The 21,769-nt window shown below is 34.5% G+C and overlaps 2 protein-coding genes across 3 annotated transcripts in view; both read left to right on the top strand.

The window, feature by feature from the left end:
* The window catches only part of LOC135105927 (cytochrome P450 3A56-like), a 30,243-nt gene that overhangs the window by 1,170 nt on the left and 7,304 nt on the right, over positions 1–21,769 (top strand). The window contains exon 2 of the mRNA XM_064014642.1: positions 123–229. Within this exon, the coding sequence (XP_063870712.1) occupies positions 123–229 (107 nt within the window). The remainder of the gene's footprint in view (positions 1–122; positions 230–21,769) is intronic.
* LOC135105928 (cytochrome P450 3A24-like) lies at positions 3,379–16,565 on the top strand. 2 transcript variants are annotated; one of them, XM_064014644.1, is made up of 6 exons: positions 3,379–3,724; positions 7,081–8,281; positions 11,470–11,604; positions 14,758–14,864; positions 15,643–15,786; positions 16,233–16,565. In XM_064014644.1, the coding sequence occupies exons 2-6, from the start codon at positions 7,229–7,231 to the stop codon at positions 16,348–16,350; spliced, it is 1,557 nt and encodes a 518-aa protein (XP_063870714.1). In that variant the 5' UTR covers positions 3,379–3,724; positions 7,081–7,228; the 3' UTR covers positions 16,351–16,565. The 2 variants fall into 2 exon arrangements, with proteins under 2 accessions (XP_063870714.1, XP_063870713.1); XM_064014643.1 differs by lacking the exon at positions 3,379–3,724 and adding an exon at positions 5,347–5,554.

Raw genomic sequence — 21,769 nt, 5'->3', positions numbered from 1 at the left:
CCAAAAAAAAAAAAAAGTAAAGAAATTCAGACAATAGAACATTGTGGCATGCAAAAGTTTCTTGTAACTTGGACAGTTTTTGAGATATAGGCCTACTTTACATGATTTACTGTTCTTTTCAGAGACTTTATTGAGAAAAATTATGTTGATCTTAAGAAAACGAACCCTAAGCACCCCATCCTCATCCGAGAGTGTTCTGGGGTCCTCCCAAAGGCATGGGCTAGATATGGTAAGTCTTTCATGAGTTATGTTTCTTAAAGCTTAGGCTAAAACAAACTCTCATAGTTTAATTAATAGAATTTAAATACAAATAAAGTGCTACAGACAACATGTTAGGATTACCAAATAAATATTTCCTGATTTACCAGGAACTGAGTCCAGCACTTCCTTAAGCATGGACAAAAATTGAGACAAATCTTCTCACTGCTGCCAAATTAGTTTTTTAGGCGACCATGGATGGTGTTTCCCTTGTTAGCAGTAAAAAAAAAATTGAAATCATAATATATGAGTTTATGTTAAACTTTTTTCATAATTGCAATGCTCCAGCAAATTGCAAAAATATGATATCAAATGCATATTTTGTAAGTATTTTTGTTTTATAGGCTGTGCTCGCAAATTTCCCAGCCCCATATATTCTTAGAGAATATCTTACTGTTTTACATTTTTATATACTTATTTAATAACAACAGTATTGAAAAGAAAAAGTATTACAACAGAAAAAAAGGTAAAAAAAATAAAGAAGAGTGACTCAGACTTGTGGAAGAAAACATTGGGAGTGCTTTTATAAAGTTAAAACCGAACTAACAACAACAATACTTTGTGGACCCAGGCATGGGACTTTTTTTTTTTTCCATTGATTATGTTGGCAACAAAGTGTATACTGTAACACAAAGAAATAACAAAATGCAGATTATATATGAGAAGAAAAAAAAAGTAGAGAGCTTTTTAATAGCAAAGACAAAATAAATGTATCTACATGATATTTACATATGCAAAAGTGAATGAAAGCAGTAAAAGCCAGTACAATCCACTCTGCATCTCTTGTGAAACTGGTTCATAATACATACAGGGCAAAAATATCTTACTTGAACAAAAACATTATGGTAACTGATGCTGAGTTATTGCTCCTAGTTGGCCATCATTATTCTGCCAGGATTTGAGAGTAATTTGCCAACCCTTGTGACCCCCCCCTTCACTGCCCCACAACTCGTGATGCTTGCAATGTGTAGTAAATACCTCTTATGCTTTCATTCATTTATTCACTCTTGAAATCCTGTGTGTGTTTTCAAGGATTTATGTGGTTTAAAAATGGTGTCCCAGATAAATTATCATTACATATGTTCAGTAAAATGGTTAGCAAAGCAGGGCAGGGAGAATTAATAATGTTAGTAAATCAGTTATGTACCATTGCAATTTAATGTGTTATTTATAGTGTTTGTTTTTACATTTATTTACATCTGCATTGTGACTTGTATTCAAGGATATAGTTAAGCACACTTATTCCTTAATGTGCATGCTATGTAAATATGCATCATATCCTGTAGTCATGGGTCACCTTGCATCTTCAAGGCATTTATTAAGTTTGATTTCATTCATATGCTTTTCAGACATGGGCAAAGAATCAAGTGCATCCCTTGAAGGCTTGACAGCTGAACAAGTTGCAGAAGCTATTTCAAAGCTGAATGCTTAATAGATTAATTATTTATTCATGTACATAAAAATGTTTTCCTTGTGTAATAAAACATAAGCTGCTGTGATCTTTCATTTTGTACAGATAGAATTCTTCATTATATAATAAAAAAGATAAATTGGCATAATCTTTCATTCCTCAAAAAAAAAAAAAAAAAAAAAAATTGATGCAAAAACCAGTACTTGACAGCTGATAAAGCACATTCATACATTGCCGAATGATAAGTGCATTAAAAATGGATTCCAACAAGAACTTGCATATATTGGCTTTTATCACTTATACATGTACATGGATGAGTAAAAAAAAAAGACTCCAAATGTGTTTTGAAATTATGTAAAATTATTAAAGGAAATAAGAAGCTACAATGATTAACATATAAAGTTATGTGATGAAAGTAAGATCTAGGAGTGGAGCAAGGAGATGCAAAATGGAATTGTGTGTACGAGTGATATGTAATGGAAATGGAAAAAAAAATGAGAGACCTAAATTCAGACAATGCTAAAAACAATTGGAGTCACATTTAAATACATGGGTGAAAATGGGAAAGAGGTAAGAACTTAATGATCAAACAAAAAAAAAAAAAAAAAAGGGATCTGCTATAGCTGCTTGTTTCCCACACAACGAAAAACGTGTGGAAAGGATGTAGAGAACGGCAAGCAAGATGCCTGCCCTTAAGGTAAGGACAATAATCTTTCTTTCTTTCACTGTGCAATTTGTTGGATGAAAGCGTGTTTTTGTGCAACTATTCAGTATTTGTTGAATGAAACTATTAAAGACGTTTTCTATCTTACATTTCAATGAAAATCAATGTTAATGGATGACTAAATTATTTATCATGAACACGGTTTTATTCAAAATACTGTAATAAAATAATTTGTATAGAGATTATTAGAATATAAATGAAATAAAGTAAATATGGGAATGGAATTGTCATCACTAAATATTTTCAATGATTATTATTATTATTATTATTATTATTATTATTATTATTATTATTATTATTATTATTATTATTATTATTATTATATTTTTATTTTTATTTTTTTAATTAAAAAGTGTAGAGGTGTGTATGGAGTATGCTCATTCTCAATCATTCATCCCTTTCTCTGGTAAACTCTGGAACTCCCTGCCTGCTTCTGTATTTCCACCTTCCTGTTACTTGAACTTCTTCAAGAGGGAGGTTCCAAGACACTTATCCTTCAATTTTTGACTACAGCTTCGGACCCTATTTGGGGACCGGCATCACAGTGGGCACTTTTTTTATTTTATTTATTTATTTAATTAATTTTTATTAGATTTTTGCTGCCCTTGGCCGGTGTCCCTCCTACAAAAAAAAAAAAAAAAAAGTGCATGGAGTATAGTGTGAGAGGGGAGACAGAGGGCGCGCTGTGAATAGCCATTTGTACTTAATTTAAGTATAAAGATAAACGTTCAGGAAAGTCACCGCTGAGTCGGAGGTAAATTCACAGCACCTATGCTATGGGCATGAAACCCTGAGAACAATTACCGTTTCGGGAGGTATCTACACAACCTCCTTACAGTATTAGAGGTTCTATTATATAGTCTTACTGAATGAATTTAGCTTACTATAAACTTGTCTTGAAATTCAGCATATATTCTGAGGCCATATGAAAATTTGAAATAGAGTGTTAATCATTCAATTAAACTTTATTTTTCTTTCAGAAGTGGGCTGGGTTGGGCGTAAGCTGCCGATCGACTCACTCCAGTTCCACATTCTGTGAGCCGTACGGCGTTTTGGATGCTGTGAGTTTCCTCTGTCAGAGAAGTCTCAAATGTGTTGTTATACGCGACTCACAGGCAGCCCTTCATGCCCTTACATCTTCAAATCCTGCCTCCCGTCATCTGGTGAACAGGATCTTGACAGGCCTGGCTCTGGCTCATGACCGGTCCCTGGATTTAAAGTTTGTCAGTTCCCTCCATTGTATCTCATGGTGACGCCGTGGATCGCCTGCATGTGAACCGCCTACCTATCACGCTGGCCACAGCCCCTCCCTCCAGTGCCTCAGCTAACAGGTAAGTTTGATGAATCCGGGCCCTGTGATTAACTCTTGCAGTAGAGAGGTGGACATAATAGGGATGAAAGATGAGTCTTTGTGCAGTGAGGCCGTGGGAGGAGAGAAGGCATATAGTTAGTAAGATCAGAACAGTTAGCGTGAAAATAACGGTAGAAGGTAGGAAGAGATGCAACATTTCGGCGATGAGAGATGCTGAAGGCATCCACTTAGAGGAGAGTTAATAAGATGAAAAGCTTTTGATGCCATCCTGTATAAAATAGTGGTACGAGTGGAACCTTCTCCAAACATGTGAAGCATACTCCATATATATATATATATATATATATATATATATATATATATATATATATATATATATATATATATATATATATATATATATATATATATATATATATATGCCTGAAAAGCATATGCTTATATAAAGGCTAGACCTAATTCATACATACATAAAACACATGTAACATGCACTCAATTGGCCATTAATAGATATTTCAAATGTTTTATATATATATATATATATATATATATATATATATATATATATATATATATATATATATATATATATATATATATATATATATATATATATATATATATATATATATATATATATATATATATATATATATATATATATATATATATATATATATATATATATATATATATATATATATATATATATGCTACAATTTATTATATTGTGATCTCATCAACAATTCATGCATAAATAGTAAAGCCATGACAAACTATTCTTCACCATTTCTGGTATTCACTAAGCAGTGGGTAGAGGAAACACCTTTCTCACCAGATTTCAGTTTCAGTTGGTTATCCGTCGTTTTCAAACACTTGTTAATAAGGTCAACAAATAGAACATCATTGGGATTAAGGTAGGTTATTTCTTTATATAGTTCACATGAAACGAAATTTGAAAAAAGAAAAAAAAATCATGTTAAAATTTCTTGTGTTGAGTAACAATGTAATATCTTTTTACAACTGAAGTGAAATGTCATAATCATGGTCATGTTCTCTCCCGGTGGCAAGCCCTCACCTGTGTTCTGCACTGTCATCATTGCACAAGTACAATTTTAACGATTTCGATAAAAGCATTAGATTACAATCTACAAATGATAAACTGCCTCGCTTAGGCTACGCATGGATTACGGTTTAAATACAAGAAGAAAAACAATGAAATTCTTAGGATTAAACGCTGAACATGACATTAATTTATTTACAATAAATAGGCAACATGTACAGTCATATAGGACATTATACTTACTCATGGATTAAGTTTTGTTGATCTGTTATCGCTCGTTATACTATTGTTTACTTGCTGCATTCCTATCATAAAATATTCTACAGACAATGGAGCACTAGTAATTTGTCAATAAAACTCCATAACAATGTAGATAATGCGTAACACTTCCACAGGGAGTAAACTCTTGTTTAATTGGTCAGTTACTACTGTAACATATTCCAGAAACAACGAAGCAATAGTAATTTGTCAGTGAAATTCCATACTGTTAATAAAATTTCATACAGTAGTTGATTTCCGTCCAAATTGTTCTCGGGAGCATTTTGGATGGTGGGAGCAATTTGGCACGTCACCGCCCCTCTCCACACCCCCTACACAACGGCTGGCAGCTCACTGCGTCCCGCTCCTCCTCAATGCTCATTCAGTCCTGTCCAACTCTTAGAAGGGAGTGGGTTACGTGTGTACAACGCTCTGACTACTTTACTTGTTTTTTCATTCGGTTGAAGAAAAATGCGACTCTGTAGTGACATAATTCGATAATACACTCACTTCGTGTCCACTAGATCGGTGAGTAGACGATAAAGCGGAGTTACTGGTAAATGAATTTTTAATAAACTGCGGTGCCCTCGCATCCCTGAACACTTCCTGTGGGCCCTGCATGATCTCATATCCTGGGCGTAAATTTGCAATAAGGTGAAAATTACATAATGACTTGAATTAATGTATAAATCCTTCCCGCTAAAAGTAGATACATCGGCTACTTGCCATTATAGAACATGAATGAATTGCTCACTTACATCAATAGTACAATAGATAAACATTCACTATATGATGCAGTATTGTCAAGAGAATTGTAAGTGTTATAGTATTATGGTATTTATATATTTTTTTTTTTCTGATTTATTTGGCTATTTTGAGAAAAGCATTTCCTTGACAATAATGTACTTATCTTGATATTTTGACTTTAGGTCTGGACCTCTTATCAATCAATTTCAAACATGTATACGTGCACATAAATCGTATATGCGTATGTACGTGTGTGTGTGTGTGTGTGTTCACGTAGCTGATTTTATATTTACCATTATCTCCTGAACCCTCTTAACCCGAAACACTATATGATTCTCTCTCTCTCTCTCTCTCTCTCTCTCTCTCTCTCTCTCTCTCTCTCTCTCTCTCTCTCTCTCTCTCTCTCTCTCTCTCCCTCCGTACGTTCTTGTGATCATAACTTAGGTTCTTTCATTTTATCTTGTTTATGATCTGTTTCTCTTTCAAGTGCATTTATTCAACATTCTCTCTCTCTCTCTCTCTCTCTCTCTCTCTCTCTCTCTCTCTCTCTCTCTCTCTCTCTCTCTCTCTCTCTCTCTCTCTCTCTCTCTCTCTCTCTCTCTCTCTCTCTCTCTCTCTCTCTCTCTCGTGTGTGTGTGTGTGTGTGTGTGTGTGTGTGTGTTGCATGATAAGATTATACGTTGTTTTCATTGAAAATTTTCCTATACCTTATAATCAAACCGCAAAAAAAAAAAAAAAAAAGAAAAATAAAACATTAGCTTTACTATTACAAAAGAATTGCATTCATTGATTGTTAGAAATGTAGTGAAACATTCAAAGCACATTGCATCTCCTCCTATTATATTTCATACAGTAATAATAATAATAATAATAATAATAATAATAATAATAATAATGATACTACTACTACTACTACTACTAATAATAATAATAATAATAAATCTGCACTTAGTAATTACGTATTCACAGTATTAAGGTCTAGAATTATAAATAGCTACGAACTTTATTAGAGCAAAGTTACATCATTCTATACCTTTGCTATACATTATAACTGTTGGACTAGTGTTATATATATATATATATATATATATATATATATATATATATATATATATATATATATATATATATATATATATATATATATATGTGTGTGTGTGTGTGTGTGTGTGTGTGTGTGTATTTATTTATTTATTTATTTATTTATAATAATAATAATAATAATGATAATGATAATAATAATAATTATTATTTTTACATTATCATTGTCATTCTTTTTATTTATTTATCAATTTATCCATTTTTAGGGAGGAGTGGTATAAGTGGCCTTCAGAACACTACCGTATGAAAGAACACTGTCCAGGCTACTCATGAAGATAAGAGACTAACATGAGAGGTGAGCCGCGCATCGGACCAGCTGAGACCAGTAATTCTTGTTGAAGGAAGTGCTGAGCTATGGGTGTGATCACATTAGTGCTGATCCTTTTGGCGGCGGTGCTGGCTTACACCGTCATCTGGGTCCATCATCGTCGCCAGCAGCACGCAGTCTTTTCCCGTATAGGCATCCCGTATGTTCCTCCTCACCTCATATACGGCAGCAACCACATTCTGCGGGGGTCTGGTAAAATGACTATTGACGTCATTGGTCAGTGGCTGCAGCAGTACGGGAAAATCTTTGGGTACTATATTGGCTGGAAGCCCACGCTAGTGGTGGCTGATTTAGATCTCATCAAGACCGTTTTGATCAAGGATTTCCACAACTTTAGTAATCGACCTAAGCTGGTGATTAACGCTCAGCCTGTCGTGAACACTCTGGTGGGGCTGCGGGACCAGCGGTGGAAGGATGTGCGCTCTGTGCTCGCTCCAACCTTCTCCATGGTGAAAATGAAGCACATGGCGGGCATCATGAACGAGAAAATCAACGTACTGATGAAGATTATTGAAGAAAAAAGCAGTAATGGTGAGAATGTGGAGATGTACTCCATCTTCCAGGGACTGACGCTGGATGTTATCAGCGAATGTGCTCTTGCCATGAAGACACAGTGTCAGCAAAAACAAAATAAGGATGAAATGTTCAAGGCTGTGCGAGAATTCCTTAAAAACGCCATCAATCCAGCCATTTTACTGGCGCTGTACTTTCCCTATTTTGCTAGCTTGATGAGTTTTTTTAGTAATCGTCTTGCACTGTCTGGTCGCATGACTCGCATGATTATCGATCACCTCAAGGGCGTGATTGCCGTCCGACGACAAGACATTGACACCCGGAGCGTGGACGTTCTGCAACTGATGCTAGAGGCAGCAGAGTCACGTTATCAGGGCAGTGAAGATGACAAGGTCTGGATAAAGCATAAGCTGCTCACAGACGAGGAGATCATAGCCAATGCTTGGGTGTTCATGTTGGGCGGATTTGAAACCACGGCTAATTCCCTCACCTACACCGCCTACTTGCTGGCCACTCATCCCGAAGTGCAACAACGGTTGTACGAGGAGGTGTGCAACGTCACCAAGGTAAGTAATGTTTATATGAATACTCATCTTATGATTAACATTGGTAGGTGGGGAAACCAACACGGGATGGATGTGCAATGAGTGTCACGGTGGCAGTGTGAATCAACCAATAGGAAAAAACAAATGTTCCAAATTACATGATGTATGCACATACTTATTTCATGAAAAGCAGAAATGTCAATTACAAAGGAATTTCTTGCCAATAAATGTCTTAGGGAGGTTCATCGGATATATAGATTCGACAGTCAAATTTTAAATATCTCACAGGCTTCTACTCGTACTTGCATCATACATAGTAGTACTGCATACACACGTTTTTAATTTGTAGATATAATAAACATTGGGTGTATCTTGAAAAAAAAAAAAAAAAAAAAACTAATGATATTAAGAACAGTGAGCCAAAGATTCATATTGAAGATCCATATGGCTTGTTTTATTTTATTTATATTTTTTTTATTTATTCATTTATCTATTGTTAGAGAAACGAGATACAGTGGCTCGTACCTTCCATTCAGTGGTGTCTGTTGTAAGGTACTTTCGGGTGCGTGCTAAAATAAAGTGGCCTCGGAACAGTGTCATGGTACTCTAGTCTTATCTCGGCTGGGTTCATTCATCTGTGGAGTCATGTTACTTTGGTCGCTGAACCTCGTCCTCCTGCTAGATTCATCGACTTGGCGGGTCAATTATTATTACTATCATCATCATCATCATCATCATTATCATTATCATCGTTGTCGTCTTTATGAGCAAAAGTAATCACATATATTTGTATAATATATATTTTTGTTTGAGATTGTTTTAGTGTAGAAATACTCAACACTTATCTTTCAGTAGCTTACTTGTACATTATCTTAGTACTCTCTCTCTCTCTCTCTCTCTCTCTCTCTCTCTCTCTCTCTCTCTCTCTCTCTCTCTCTCTCTCTCTCTCTGTGTGTGTGTGTGTGTGTGTGTGTGTGTGTGTGTGTGTGAATTGAATTTGGATTCATTAGATAAGCTCAGACTTTATGAAAAAAAGTATGGGGCACAGCTTTTACGGAATCAAAGAACTTAGACTACGCAATTTATGTACAAATAGGGATATATATATATATATATATATATATATATATATATATATATATATATATATATATATATATATATATATATATATATATATTGAAAAAGACTTGTTATACAATATACACATTATTCGTCTTGTGCGCGCAATGTGTGTGTGTGTGTGTGTGTGTGTGTGTGTGTGTGTGTGTGTGTGCGCACGCGATATCACGTGGGTCAAAGACCTCCGTGAAAGTCCTTTTACTATTGTGGCACTGTGCCATTTTCTGCCAAGCTACAGCAGTCTGTATCAACAGACTTTTCAATATTACTTCTCTTGTTCCTGTTCGGTTTCTGCATGTCCTCTCTATTAACTTTGGGGATTAGGGTGGACATTTTCTTACTCTATTTGTTCAGGAATGTCTCCAGGTTAGAACAATGATTAATAAAAACCGCTCAGGACATAACATGTATCATGTTCACCAAAGTCTTAATGGTATGTGCCGTTACTTAATTTGATTCTTTTCATCATCTTATTTAGATTTTGCTATTGATCCAAATGATACTGTGAATTATTTAGATTTTGTTGTTGATCCAAGTGATAATATGAAATAATTACTTATATTATTTTTATATTAATATAAAATGTTAACTTAGTATAGTTTTAGATTTTGCAGGATGACACTGATATAAAGTTCATGAGTGTTTCCTGTAACTTATGCGCAAATTCCACGTACGGGACTGCAGTGTGAAAAAGTAAACTATTCCAGTCATATGATGTCACATGAAATAGAAGAACCAATATTTTTGTCAACGTGTAATGTTACTGAGGTCAGTACAGAGTATACCTATGTGTAGTGGTGGTCTCTCAGCCTATCAAAATGAATGGTTAAACTAAGCTGAGGTATTTTATCTTATTAATTTTCTTTTTTACTCTTTTTACTTATTGATATACTTTTGGACTCATTAACATGGAAATTATGCAAATTAGTCACACGGTATGCCGACATACGAGTAGTCGCGTCATACCTGCGAAAGACAGGTCCTTTCCCCCAAGAAATAGACAATAATCGCGAGTATATTCGCTTTACCTTGCTTCCCCCAGCGAAACTCGGGCGCGCCTTCGTGTGTCATTTGTAGGTATAAATAAGTAATAATAATAATGATGCTACTACTACTACTACTACTACTACTACTACTACTACTACTACTACTACTACTACTACTACTACTACTATACTACTATACTACTGCTGCTACTACTACTACTACTACTACTACTACTACTATTGCTACTACTGTTACTAATAATAATGTAAAATAAAATGTTAAAAGCACTACTAGTTCTAAGAAAATTTGCTTCCCTTCACACCTAGCGTTCAAAATATTGCAATCAAATCCTTCAAAGTACACAATGTGCCACGTCCTCGGTTCTTATTCCGTTCCAACATGTTTATACAAAATTTTTAGATATTACTGTTTACAATAGCTATGGAATGAATGCTGAAATTAACTTTTTTTTTTTGTATTATATAAAGAATAGAAAACAACGCACTACGATCCATAGCTGATATTTAATGGCACTCTTCTTGTAATGATGAATATTGTCGTTGTGTACTTCTGTCACATAAACTATCATTCATCCAACTTCATCAGTATGCACCCGACACCTGACAATATTCACCATTTTGCAGCTTAGAGGAGACGATACCGGAATGTGATATGGCAGATTCTCTTATCTCTGGGGGTCCTTGCTCGCTGGTTTTCAATGACACTACTCGGCCATCTCTGCCCAATGCCTGCGGAGTGCTAACGGGCAGCAGTAGTTAGTGCAATACACTGCGTTCCTTAGGAATACAGGAATCTGACGCTTGTAAAGGATAATGATGATGATGGAGGTAGTGATGGTGATGGTGGTGATTTTTATTTTTTATTATTATTATTATTATTATTATTATTATTATTATTATTATTATTGTTATTATTGTTATTATTATTATTATTATTATTACTACTACTACTACTACTACTACTACTACTACTACTACTACTACTACTACTGCTACTACTACTACTACTTCTACTTCTACTACTACTACTACTACTACTATTAATGTTGTTGTTGTCGTGTGTTCATGTTCACGTGGCAGGAGAGTGGGAAGGTTACACTCACCTACGAGGACGTGCAGCAGCTGAAGTACCTGGACCAAGTGTTCAGCGAGTCCCTGAGGCTGTACCCGCCCGTCGTCACCTTCATCATGCGGGAGAGTGCTGACGATTTTAAGGTAACTCTCTCTCTCTCTCTCTCTCTCTCTCTCTCTCTCTCTCTCTCTCTCTCTCTCTCTCTCTCTGTTTTTTTTTTTCTTCTCTCTCCAATCCGTCATCTATCAACTCCCTTATCATGGCGACTCCTACACCGGCCTCGGAGTCCCCATCTGGGGAGGGGACCACATATGTCCCCAGGTCGGACTGCTCTTCTAGTATCGACCATAAGTGTCTTCATACCTCCCCTCAACTTTTTCTTCATTAACTTCTGCAACATTCGTGGTCTTAGATCTAATTTTCAATCTTTTAAACACCACCTCTCATCTACTAAACCTCATTTTGTTTTCCTCACTGAAACACAGGTGTCTGAGGCAACTGACAACTGTTCCCTCCTACTTTCTCTATCCTCATTTTCAATCCAAAGCTGGATGTTGCGTTTATGTGCGCAGTGACTTAACCTACTCTTGTGCCCACGCTCTTGAATCTTCCGAGTTTTCCACCATCTGGCTACGACTACAAAGTCACTGAAACCAAATTTATCTATGCTGTATACCTCTCACCTAACTCCTCTTACTATAAGAAATTCTGTGACTACTTAGCTTCTAAAGTGGAGCACATTCTGACTCTTTTCCCTTTTACAGAGGCCTCCATTCTTGGAGACTTCAATGTTCACCACCAGTTTTGGCTTTCCTCTTCCTCCACTGACCATCCTGGTGAGCTAGCCTTCAACTTTGCTATGCTCCATAACCTAGAGCAATTGGTGCAACACCCTACTCGTATTTCTTACCGTCTTGGAGATATGTCCAACATTCTTGACCTTTTCCTAACCTCTAATCCTTCTGTAATGCTGCTAAACTCTCTTCTCCGTTGGGCTCCTCCGATCACAATCTCATATCTGTATCTTGTCCTATCGCTCTAATCCCTTCTCAGGATCCCCCTAAGCAGAGGTGCCTCTGGCATTTTGCCTCTGCTGGTTGGGGGGACCTGAGGAGGTATTTTGCTGATTTTCCTTGGAATGACTACTGCTTTCATGACAGAGACCATCTCTGTGCACTGAGCGCATAACAGAGGTGATAGTGTCTGGTATGGAGGCATACATTCCTCACTCTTTTTCTCGACCTAAACCTTCCAAACTCCATGCTAGACATGACAAAGAGGTAGCCCACAAAAGGTACTTCACCCTTCCATCACCAGAATCTCATGCACTTTATATTTCTGCCCGAAACCATGCCAAGTCTGTTCTCTAACTAGCCAAAAACTCCTTCATTAATAGAAGGTGTCAAAATCTTTTAAGATCTAACTCCCTTCATGACTTCTGGCATCTAGCCAAAACATCTCCAATAACTTTGTTTCTTCTTCTTTCCCTCTTTTATTTCAGCCAGATGGCACCACTGCTATCACATCTATCTCTAAAGCTGAATTCTTCACTCAGACCTTTGCTAAAAACTCTACCTTGGACAATTCAGGGCCTGTTCTTGCCTTTCCTCCATCCTCTGACTACTTCATGCTACCTATTAAAATTTTTTGCAATGTCTTGGTCATCCTCTTTTAGAGATTCTGGTGAAACTTTTGCTGTTGCCTTAAACATATCAAAAGGTTTTGATAGAGTCTGGCACAAAGCTTTGATTTCTAAATTACTCTCCTACAGCTTCTATCCTTCTGTATAACTTCATCTCAAGTTTCCTTTCTGGCCATTCTATTGCTGTTCTCCTAAATCTATAAACAGTGGTGTTCCTCAGGGTTCTGTCCTGTCACCCACTCTCTTATTATTCATCAGTGACCTTCTAAACCAAACTTCTTGTCCTATCCACTTCTACATTGATGATGCCACCCTGCAGTTTTCCATGTCTTTTCATAGACACCCAACCCTTCAAGAAATAAACATTTCATGCAGGGGAGCCACAGAACGCCTGAATTCTGATCTTTTTTAAAATTTCTGATTGGGGCAGAGCAAACTTGGTATTGTTCAATGCCTCAAAAAACTCAATTCCTCCATCTATCAACTCAACACAACCTTCCAGACAACTATCCCCTCTTCTTCATTGACACTCAACTGTCCCCCTTTTCTACACTGAACATCCTCAGTCTGCCCTTTTCTTATAATCTAAACTAGAACTCATCTCTTGCTAAAACAGCTTCTATGAAGGCATTCTGAGATGTCTCTGCCAGTTTTCCTCACTCTCCATCTGTTAACTCTGCACAAGGACCTTATCCATCCATGTATGGAGTATGCTTCACATGTCGGTGGGGGGTGGTGTTCCACTCATACCACTCTTTTAGACGGGGTGGAATCTAAAGCTTTTCGTCTCATTAACTTCTCTCCTCTAACTGACTGTCTTCAGCCTCTTTCTCATCACTGCAATGTTGCACCTCTAGCTGTCTTCTACTGCTAGGTATCTTCTACTACTATTTTCATGCTAACTGCTCTTCTGATCTTGCTAACTGCATGTCCTCCCTCCTCCCGCAACCTCACTGCGCAAGACTTTCTTCTTTCTCTCACCCCTATTCTGTCCACCTCTAATGCAAGAGTTAACCAGTATTCCCAATCATTCATCCTTTTCTCAGGTATACTTTGGAACTCCCTGCCTGCTTCTGTATTTCCACTTCCTATGACTTGAATTCCTTCAAGAGGGAGGTTTCAAGACACTTATCCTTCAATTTCTGACTACTGCTTTGGACCCTATTCAGGGACTGGCATCTCAGTGGGTTTTTTTTTATTTTTTTTTTATTGGATTTTTGTTGCCCTTGGCTGGTGTCATTCCTACATTAAAAAAAATAAAATAAAATCTCATTTTCACATCTCCAGGAAGAGGAGGAGGAAGAGGAAGTGTAGGAAAAGGAAGGAAGGAGGAGGTGCAGGAGACAGTCAAAATGTGTAGATGTGATACCAAGACAGAAGAGAAGGAGGAAGTGTAGAAGGAAAAGAAAGGAAGGAGGAGGTGTAGAGGACTTAGTCAAAATGTGTAGATGTGATACCAAGGTTTGATACATGGCGGTACAAGCATATTCCTCTCACACATCATAATAACCAAAGATTTCACGAAAATTTCTTGTTGGAGCTGACAATATTGAACATTTTAATGGTATTAATGTTCAATTCTAAGTTGATTCCTTTTCATATTATATTTCCATGGTACTTTGTACAGTTCTCTCCATTTTTCCCTTTCTTGCAGCTGGGAGATTATTTGATACCCAAGGACCTATCCATTCTGGTTCCCATCTGGCAGATACACCATGACCCCGAGTACTGGCCAGACCCACACACCTTTGACCCAGAGAGGTAAGACCAGGAGTGATGAGGGATATGGCTATTAGAAAGACATCTTGTTAATGAGAAAATGCAGTTCCCCCTAACCAGTGATTTGTAAAAAGAGGATATAAGTTATTTTTTTGTATTTTACAATAGCACTACTTTTCTCTGCCTCTTGCTTTTGTAATGCTGGTGTTCGTATTTTACACCTGAACATTGATGAGATTAACCCAGCTTCTCTTTTGCCATTTTCATCTCAAGTTCATATTATTGTGTTAATATTCAATCCTTTGTATGTTACTGTTCCTTTCCACCAGGGGCCAGCAGGGCTAAGAGTGTGAATGGTGTGTGTGTGTGGCACTTTATCTGGGTCATCCTGTGTGGGATTGTTGGCCTGATATAGACAGATAATGAATATTCATTATGTGCATGCCAGATGAAATGCACTTCTTGTTTAGCCCAGGGTGACTTCATTTAATCATGAATTACTTTTTGATGTTTATCAGCATCCATTATCAGTGTAACTGTATGTATACAATATGACAAAAAGGACAGAAGTCTTGCACTGCTAAAGTCCTGTTTAGTCATTCTCAAAGTAAGAGTGCTCTAGAGAAAAGATATGGATTGACTGATACTGTGTATGATGTGCCTCATTGGCCTTTTCATTATTATTTGCTTTTCTCATCCTTAATCAAACATTTAAATCCGTACATTCAAGAATGAATTGTAGTACGGTGTCTTGTGTTTAAGATATTTTATTATATTTTTTTTGGTGGCAGGAATGTATCAAAATAAGTTGTCATGCCAGGTTCTCAATGGACAACAAAGCCATGAAGACGCAGCATCCCATGTGCTATCTTCCCTTTGGTGCTGGTCCCAGGAATTGCCCTGGCATGAGATTTGCCCAGCTGGAAGCCAAATTAACTCTGGCCAGGATCGTGAAAACATTTAGGTATGTTGCTCATGTTTGGGTGCTTGTAACCTCATGTGTTTTTATGATACAGAAATGGATTTTTTAATAAATCATAAACATTCAGTTTCTTTTGATTAAGCATGACAAGACCATCTTATTTTAGGGTTTGGACAGTGATGATAAGGCAGTAGAGTAAATACACATATCCATCTATTTACATGACAGGATAAGCCCTTTAACAAGAAATAAGCTAAGAAAGACATCATCATACTTCTTTGTGGAGAAAAGGTTAAGTTTATTTTATTCTGATTCATTAACAACTACACCAGTCAGTCTTGTTGAGATCCTATATGAAGGCTGGACATTTTTAATTGAAATACTATATATGATTTCTAATTGTAAGTCATCTTGAGCTCTTGTATTGTGGAGAAGTTTTTAGGCTTTTTGCTCAGATACTAACTTTAGTTTGGTCTCATTGTCTTCAGATTGGAAGTTTGTGAGGACACTCCCCAGCCTCTCACTTTCATAATTCCAACAGTGGCCATCAACCCAGCCAAGAAAGTATTTCTCAGAGCTGTGCCCAGATGTTCCAATCAACAGTGAGATGAGACGGATTACCATTCTTCACTGATTTTACTATAGTCATAATGTCTCTTTGAGCCCTGAACTTTTTTTTGCATTTCATGTATAATCATTGATGAAAGTGATTTATGACATTCCATACAAGACATGTACTGTGGGGTATGCTACAGTGAATGGATGTCAGTGAATTTTGTAATTTGTTTAGATGCCTTAATAAATAAAAATGTTGAAACTCACATAGAGAAATATTTTGTGGAATATCTTTTTTATTATGTAAGAGAAGTGCCAAGGGCAACAAAATAGTAAGAAAAAAAGCACACTGAGGTGCTGGTCCCCAAACGCAGTCAAAAGCGTTTGTCAGAGATAAGTGTCTTGAAATCTTCCTCAAAAGAGATCAAGTCATAGGAAGGAGGAAATGCAGGAGTAAGCAGGGAGTTTTGGCATCAGTTAGTGTCATTTGTCATCTTTATTTTGGCTTAAGAGGTAAAATGGTGCCATCTTGCTTACAACAGTGAAATTTGTTTTTTGTAGTTATTTCATAATGCAGCTACAACCATGAGCATATCAAACAGGTTGACAAAATTAATTATCTTAAAAATCAAGCAAAAATATTAATTTCCAAGAAACCAAGGTGTAGTATATAGTTCTTAGTGTTAAATGTTGTGTGTCTTAGTACTCATTTCTGTCTCATGGGCCTTTGATCCTGTGGTAGGTAATGTCCCCTACCCTGGAACAGAGGGCCACTGCGGTATCTGGGTTTCCACAGTTTACCTCTCTTAGGATGATCAACTCAAAGGAAAAATGGACAGCTAAGTGAGCTGTCCACTGGCTCAATGACACTTATTCAACATGGCATTAGCTGACTGCCCCAGCTTGGATTTGAACCAGTGTCTGTGGATTTGTAGCCAAACATACAAGCCACTAATGATCTGTGCAATGTTAGAAATGATAGTCCAATAAAAAGTGCATGGATGATGATGATGGGAAACTTGGGAGTAGTCAGTTTGCAGTGTAATATGGAAAAGATGGAAACTTTTTTTTTTTTTTTGCCTGATCAAAACTGATATTTGTTGAGAAATAACAAAATGATGTATGATATAAAATGTGATATATATTTTCCTGACAAAAGCATGTTTTTTGTGGTTCAAGTGCCAGCAGCTCATTCAATACCTGACATGCAGTGATGGTTTGGAAGGCTTGGTTTTGGAAATATAAGTGTTAACTGGTTACCTGGGAACTTTCAGTTGTAATTGAAATCTTACAGGTAATAGTCTGTGGTGTAACATAAGGTGATTATTATTTTTATTTATGTTATTCATGTATTATGAGTGTTGTATTTCTTTATAGATGAGTGTGACAGTTATACAAGTGATTGAGTGGTGAAAGGAAAGAACCATAGTTTATGCAATAGACTTTAACTCATTTATGGTTGTGATAATCTTTTGTCAATATTTAAATAATTGAAAAAGAAAAGGGTATTTGGAAAATCTGGAAAAGAAGTACATGTAACATACAAGCATGAAACTCACATGTCATGTAGAAGGCTCGGTGACCTTGCTGTAAATGTGAAGAAATTGAGATACACATGTCTAGTGCGGCTGCAATGGCACTCGAGAGTGTGGCGAAATTCGACTCTTTCTAAGTACATATAGCAAAATTTTATATATTCTCTAAACATGGGGAAATCCGTAATATTAAGGGAAAATTCCTTAGAGTTTTGAACATCCATATTTCACTATTTTCATGCGACCCCCCCAAAAAAATAAAAAATAATAATAATAATATTAATAATAATACAATTCTCCCACATGTCCCCAAACTTGTTTGATGGGTTAGGGGGGGTTTGGGGGGAATGAGGAGGCGGACTTTTTATTAAGATATACCTGGAATTTCCTTGGGCACAGAAAAATAGCAGGTTAATATTAACATCTTTCATCAGCTACATACCTATTCAAAAGGCTTTAGTACTGTTATCCATCTCTGTCTTAGCAGCCAAATGCTTACTTACTTGTGCTTCACACAGGATTTACTTATCAGGACGATGAAGACTTCCGATAGGGAAGAAGAGGGTTGGAATAGGATCAAAGAAAAGAGAGTAGGGGAACCAGGAGAGACCAGTGTGTGTGTGTGTGTGTGTGTGTTTGGGTGTGTGTATTTGATGAAGGTAGGTATGAAAAAATTATACACAATTTGGTAATTATTATCATTCTAAGATGTGTCTAAATAATCATTTTGACTCTCTCTCTCTCTCTCTCTCTCTCTCTCTCTCTCTCTCTCTCTCTCTCTCTCTCTCTCTCTCTCTCTCTATCTGTGTGTGTGTGTGTGTGTGTGTTTATATATATATATATATATATATATATATATATATATATATATATATATATATATATATATATATATATATATATATATATATATATATATATACACACACACACACACACACACACACACACACACACACACACACACACACACACACACTATAAACTTCAAACACACACATAATAAAAAAAAAAAAATTCAAAAAATTAAAATTTTAAGAATTTTTCCCCAACTACTGCAATATGTTTTTCACTTAAAAAAGAACCATTATACATATGTAAAATAGACTTTTGAGTTTTCTGGAGAACGGTTGAGATAAAAATCATATTTGTATGCTTATACAAAAATTACGACATGTAGAATAAACATTTTTTCCAATCATATATACATTTTATATAAGTATTCTTCTGCATTTCATAATTCAATCATCTGTAACATTAAATTCGAAAAATTTCCTTAGAAAATTAATATTTTTTTTTTGTACAGGTTGTACCTGCATTGAAATTTTTGAAAAAAAATTTCATTTTAAGAATTTCCTAACTACTGTGATATGTTTTTCACTTATAAAAGAACCACTATACATATATAAAATAGTTTTTTATAGTTTTCTGGAGAGTGGTTGAGATAAAAATCATATTTTAATGTTTATACAAATATTATGACACGTAGAATACACATTTTTTTACATTCATATATACATTTTATATAAGTATTTCTCCTCTGTATTTCATAATTCAATCGTCTGTGACATTAGATAAAAAAAATTTTCATCGGAAATTTTTTTTCAATTTTATGTACAGGTCTGGACCTGCGTTAAAAACTTTGAAAAAATTTTAATTTTAAGAATTTTTCCCTAACAACTGTGATACATTTTTCACTTATAAAAGAACCACTATACATATGTAAGATAGTTTTAAGAGTTTTCTGGAGAGTAGTTGAGATAAAAATCATATTTAAATTTTTATTAAAAAATTACGACATGTAGAATACACATTTTTTCCATTCATATATACATTTTATAATAGCATTCTTCTTCTGCATTTCATAATTCAATCAACTGTAACATTAAATAAAAAAAAATTTTTCTCAGAAATTTTTAAACATTTTTTGTTCAGGTCTGGAGCTGCGTTAAAATAAAAAAAAAAAAAAATTAAGAATCTTTCACTAACTACTGTGATATGTTTTTCACTTATAAAAGAACCATTATACATATGTAAAATACTTTTGAGTTTTATGGAGAACGGTTGAGATAAAAATCATATTTTAATGTTTGTACAAATATTACAAAACGTAGAAGATACATTTTTTTTCATTCATACATACATTTTATATAAGTATTCCTCTTCTGCATTTCATAATTCAATCATCTGTAACATTAGATAAAAAAAAATTTCATCGGAAAATTTTTTTCTTTTTTTTTTCAATTTTTAACCTGCGTTGAAAATTTTGAAAAAAATTATATTTTAAGAATTTTTCCCTAACTACTGTGATACATTTTTGACTCATAAAAGAACCACTATACATATGTAATATAGTTTTTAGAGTTTTCTGGAGAGTAGTTGAGATAAAAATCATATTTTGATTTTTATACCAAAATTATGACATACAGAATACACATTTTTTTCCATTCATATAAACATTTTATGATAGTATTCTTCTTCTGCATTTCATAATTCAATCATCTGTAACATTAGATAAAAAAAATTTCATCGGAAAATTTTTTCCAATTTTTTGTACAGGTCCAGACCTGCGTTAAAAATTTTCAAAAAATTTTAATTTTAAGAATTTTTCCCTAACTACAGTGATATGTTTTTCACTTATAAAAGAACAATTATACTTATGTAAAAAAGACTTTTGAGTTTTCCGGAGAACGGTTGAAATAAAAATCATATTTTAATGTTCATACAAATATTACGACATGTAGAATACACATTTTTTCAATTCATATCTACATTTTATATAAGTATTCCTCTTCTGTATTTCAAAATTGAATCATCTGTAACAGTTGATAAAAAATTTTCATCGGAATTTTTTTTTTTTTTGTTAAAATTTTTGAAAAAAATTTAATTTAAAAAATTTTTCCCTAACTATTGTGATATATTTTTCACTTGTAAAAGAACCACTATACATATGTAATATAGTTTTAAGAGGTTCCTGGAGAGTAGTTAAGATAAAAATCTTATTTTAATTTTTATACAAAAATTATGATATGTAGAATACACATTTTTTCCATTCATATATACATTTTTTATAAGTTTTCTTCTTCTACATTTCATAATTCAATCATCTGTAACATGAAATAAATAATTTTCATCAGAAAATATTTTTTTCAATTTTTTGTACAGTTCCGGACCTGCGTTAAAAATATTTAAAAAAATTTAAATTCTAAGAATTCTTCCCTAATTAATGTGATATGTTTTTTACTTAAAAAAAAAAAAAACATTGTACATATGTAAAATAGATTTTTGAGTTTTCTGGAGAACGGTTGAGATAAAAATCATATTTTAATGTTTATAGAAATATTATGACAAGTAGAATACACATTTTTTCCATTCATATATATATTTTATATAAGTATTTCTCTTCTGTATTTCATAATTCAATCATCTGTAACATTATATAAAAAAAAATTTTGTACAGGTCCAGACCTACGTTAAGAATTTTCAAAAAATTTTAATTAAAAAAAATTTTTCCCTAACTATTGTGATATATTTTTCACTTGTAAAAGAACCACTATACATATGTAATATAGTTTTAAGAAGTTTCTGGAGAGTGGTTGAGATAAAAATCTTATTTTAATTTTTATACAAAAATTACGACACGTAGAATACACATTTTTTTACATTCATATATACATTTTATATAAGTATTCTTCTTCTGCATTTCATAATTCAATCATCTGTAACATTAAATAAAAAAATTTCTTCAGAAATTTTTTTTCAATTTTTTGTACAGGTTCAGACCTGCATTAAAATTTTTCAAAAAATTTTTCAAAAAATTTTAATCTAAAGAGTTTTCCCTAACTATTGTGATATGTTTTTCACTTATAAAAGAACCATTATGCATATGTAAAATGGACTTTTGAGTTTTATAGAGAACAGTTAAGATAAAGATC

This window comes from Scylla paramamosain, chromosome 12 (genome assembly GCF_035594125.1).
Source record: "Scylla paramamosain isolate STU-SP2022 chromosome 12, ASM3559412v1, whole genome shotgun sequence".
Lineage (NCBI taxonomy): Eukaryota > Metazoa > Arthropoda > Malacostraca > Decapoda > Portunidae > Scylla > Scylla paramamosain.
The sequence above is the reverse complement of the archived record's forward strand: the minus strand, read 5'-3'. Positions and strand labels throughout refer to the sequence as shown.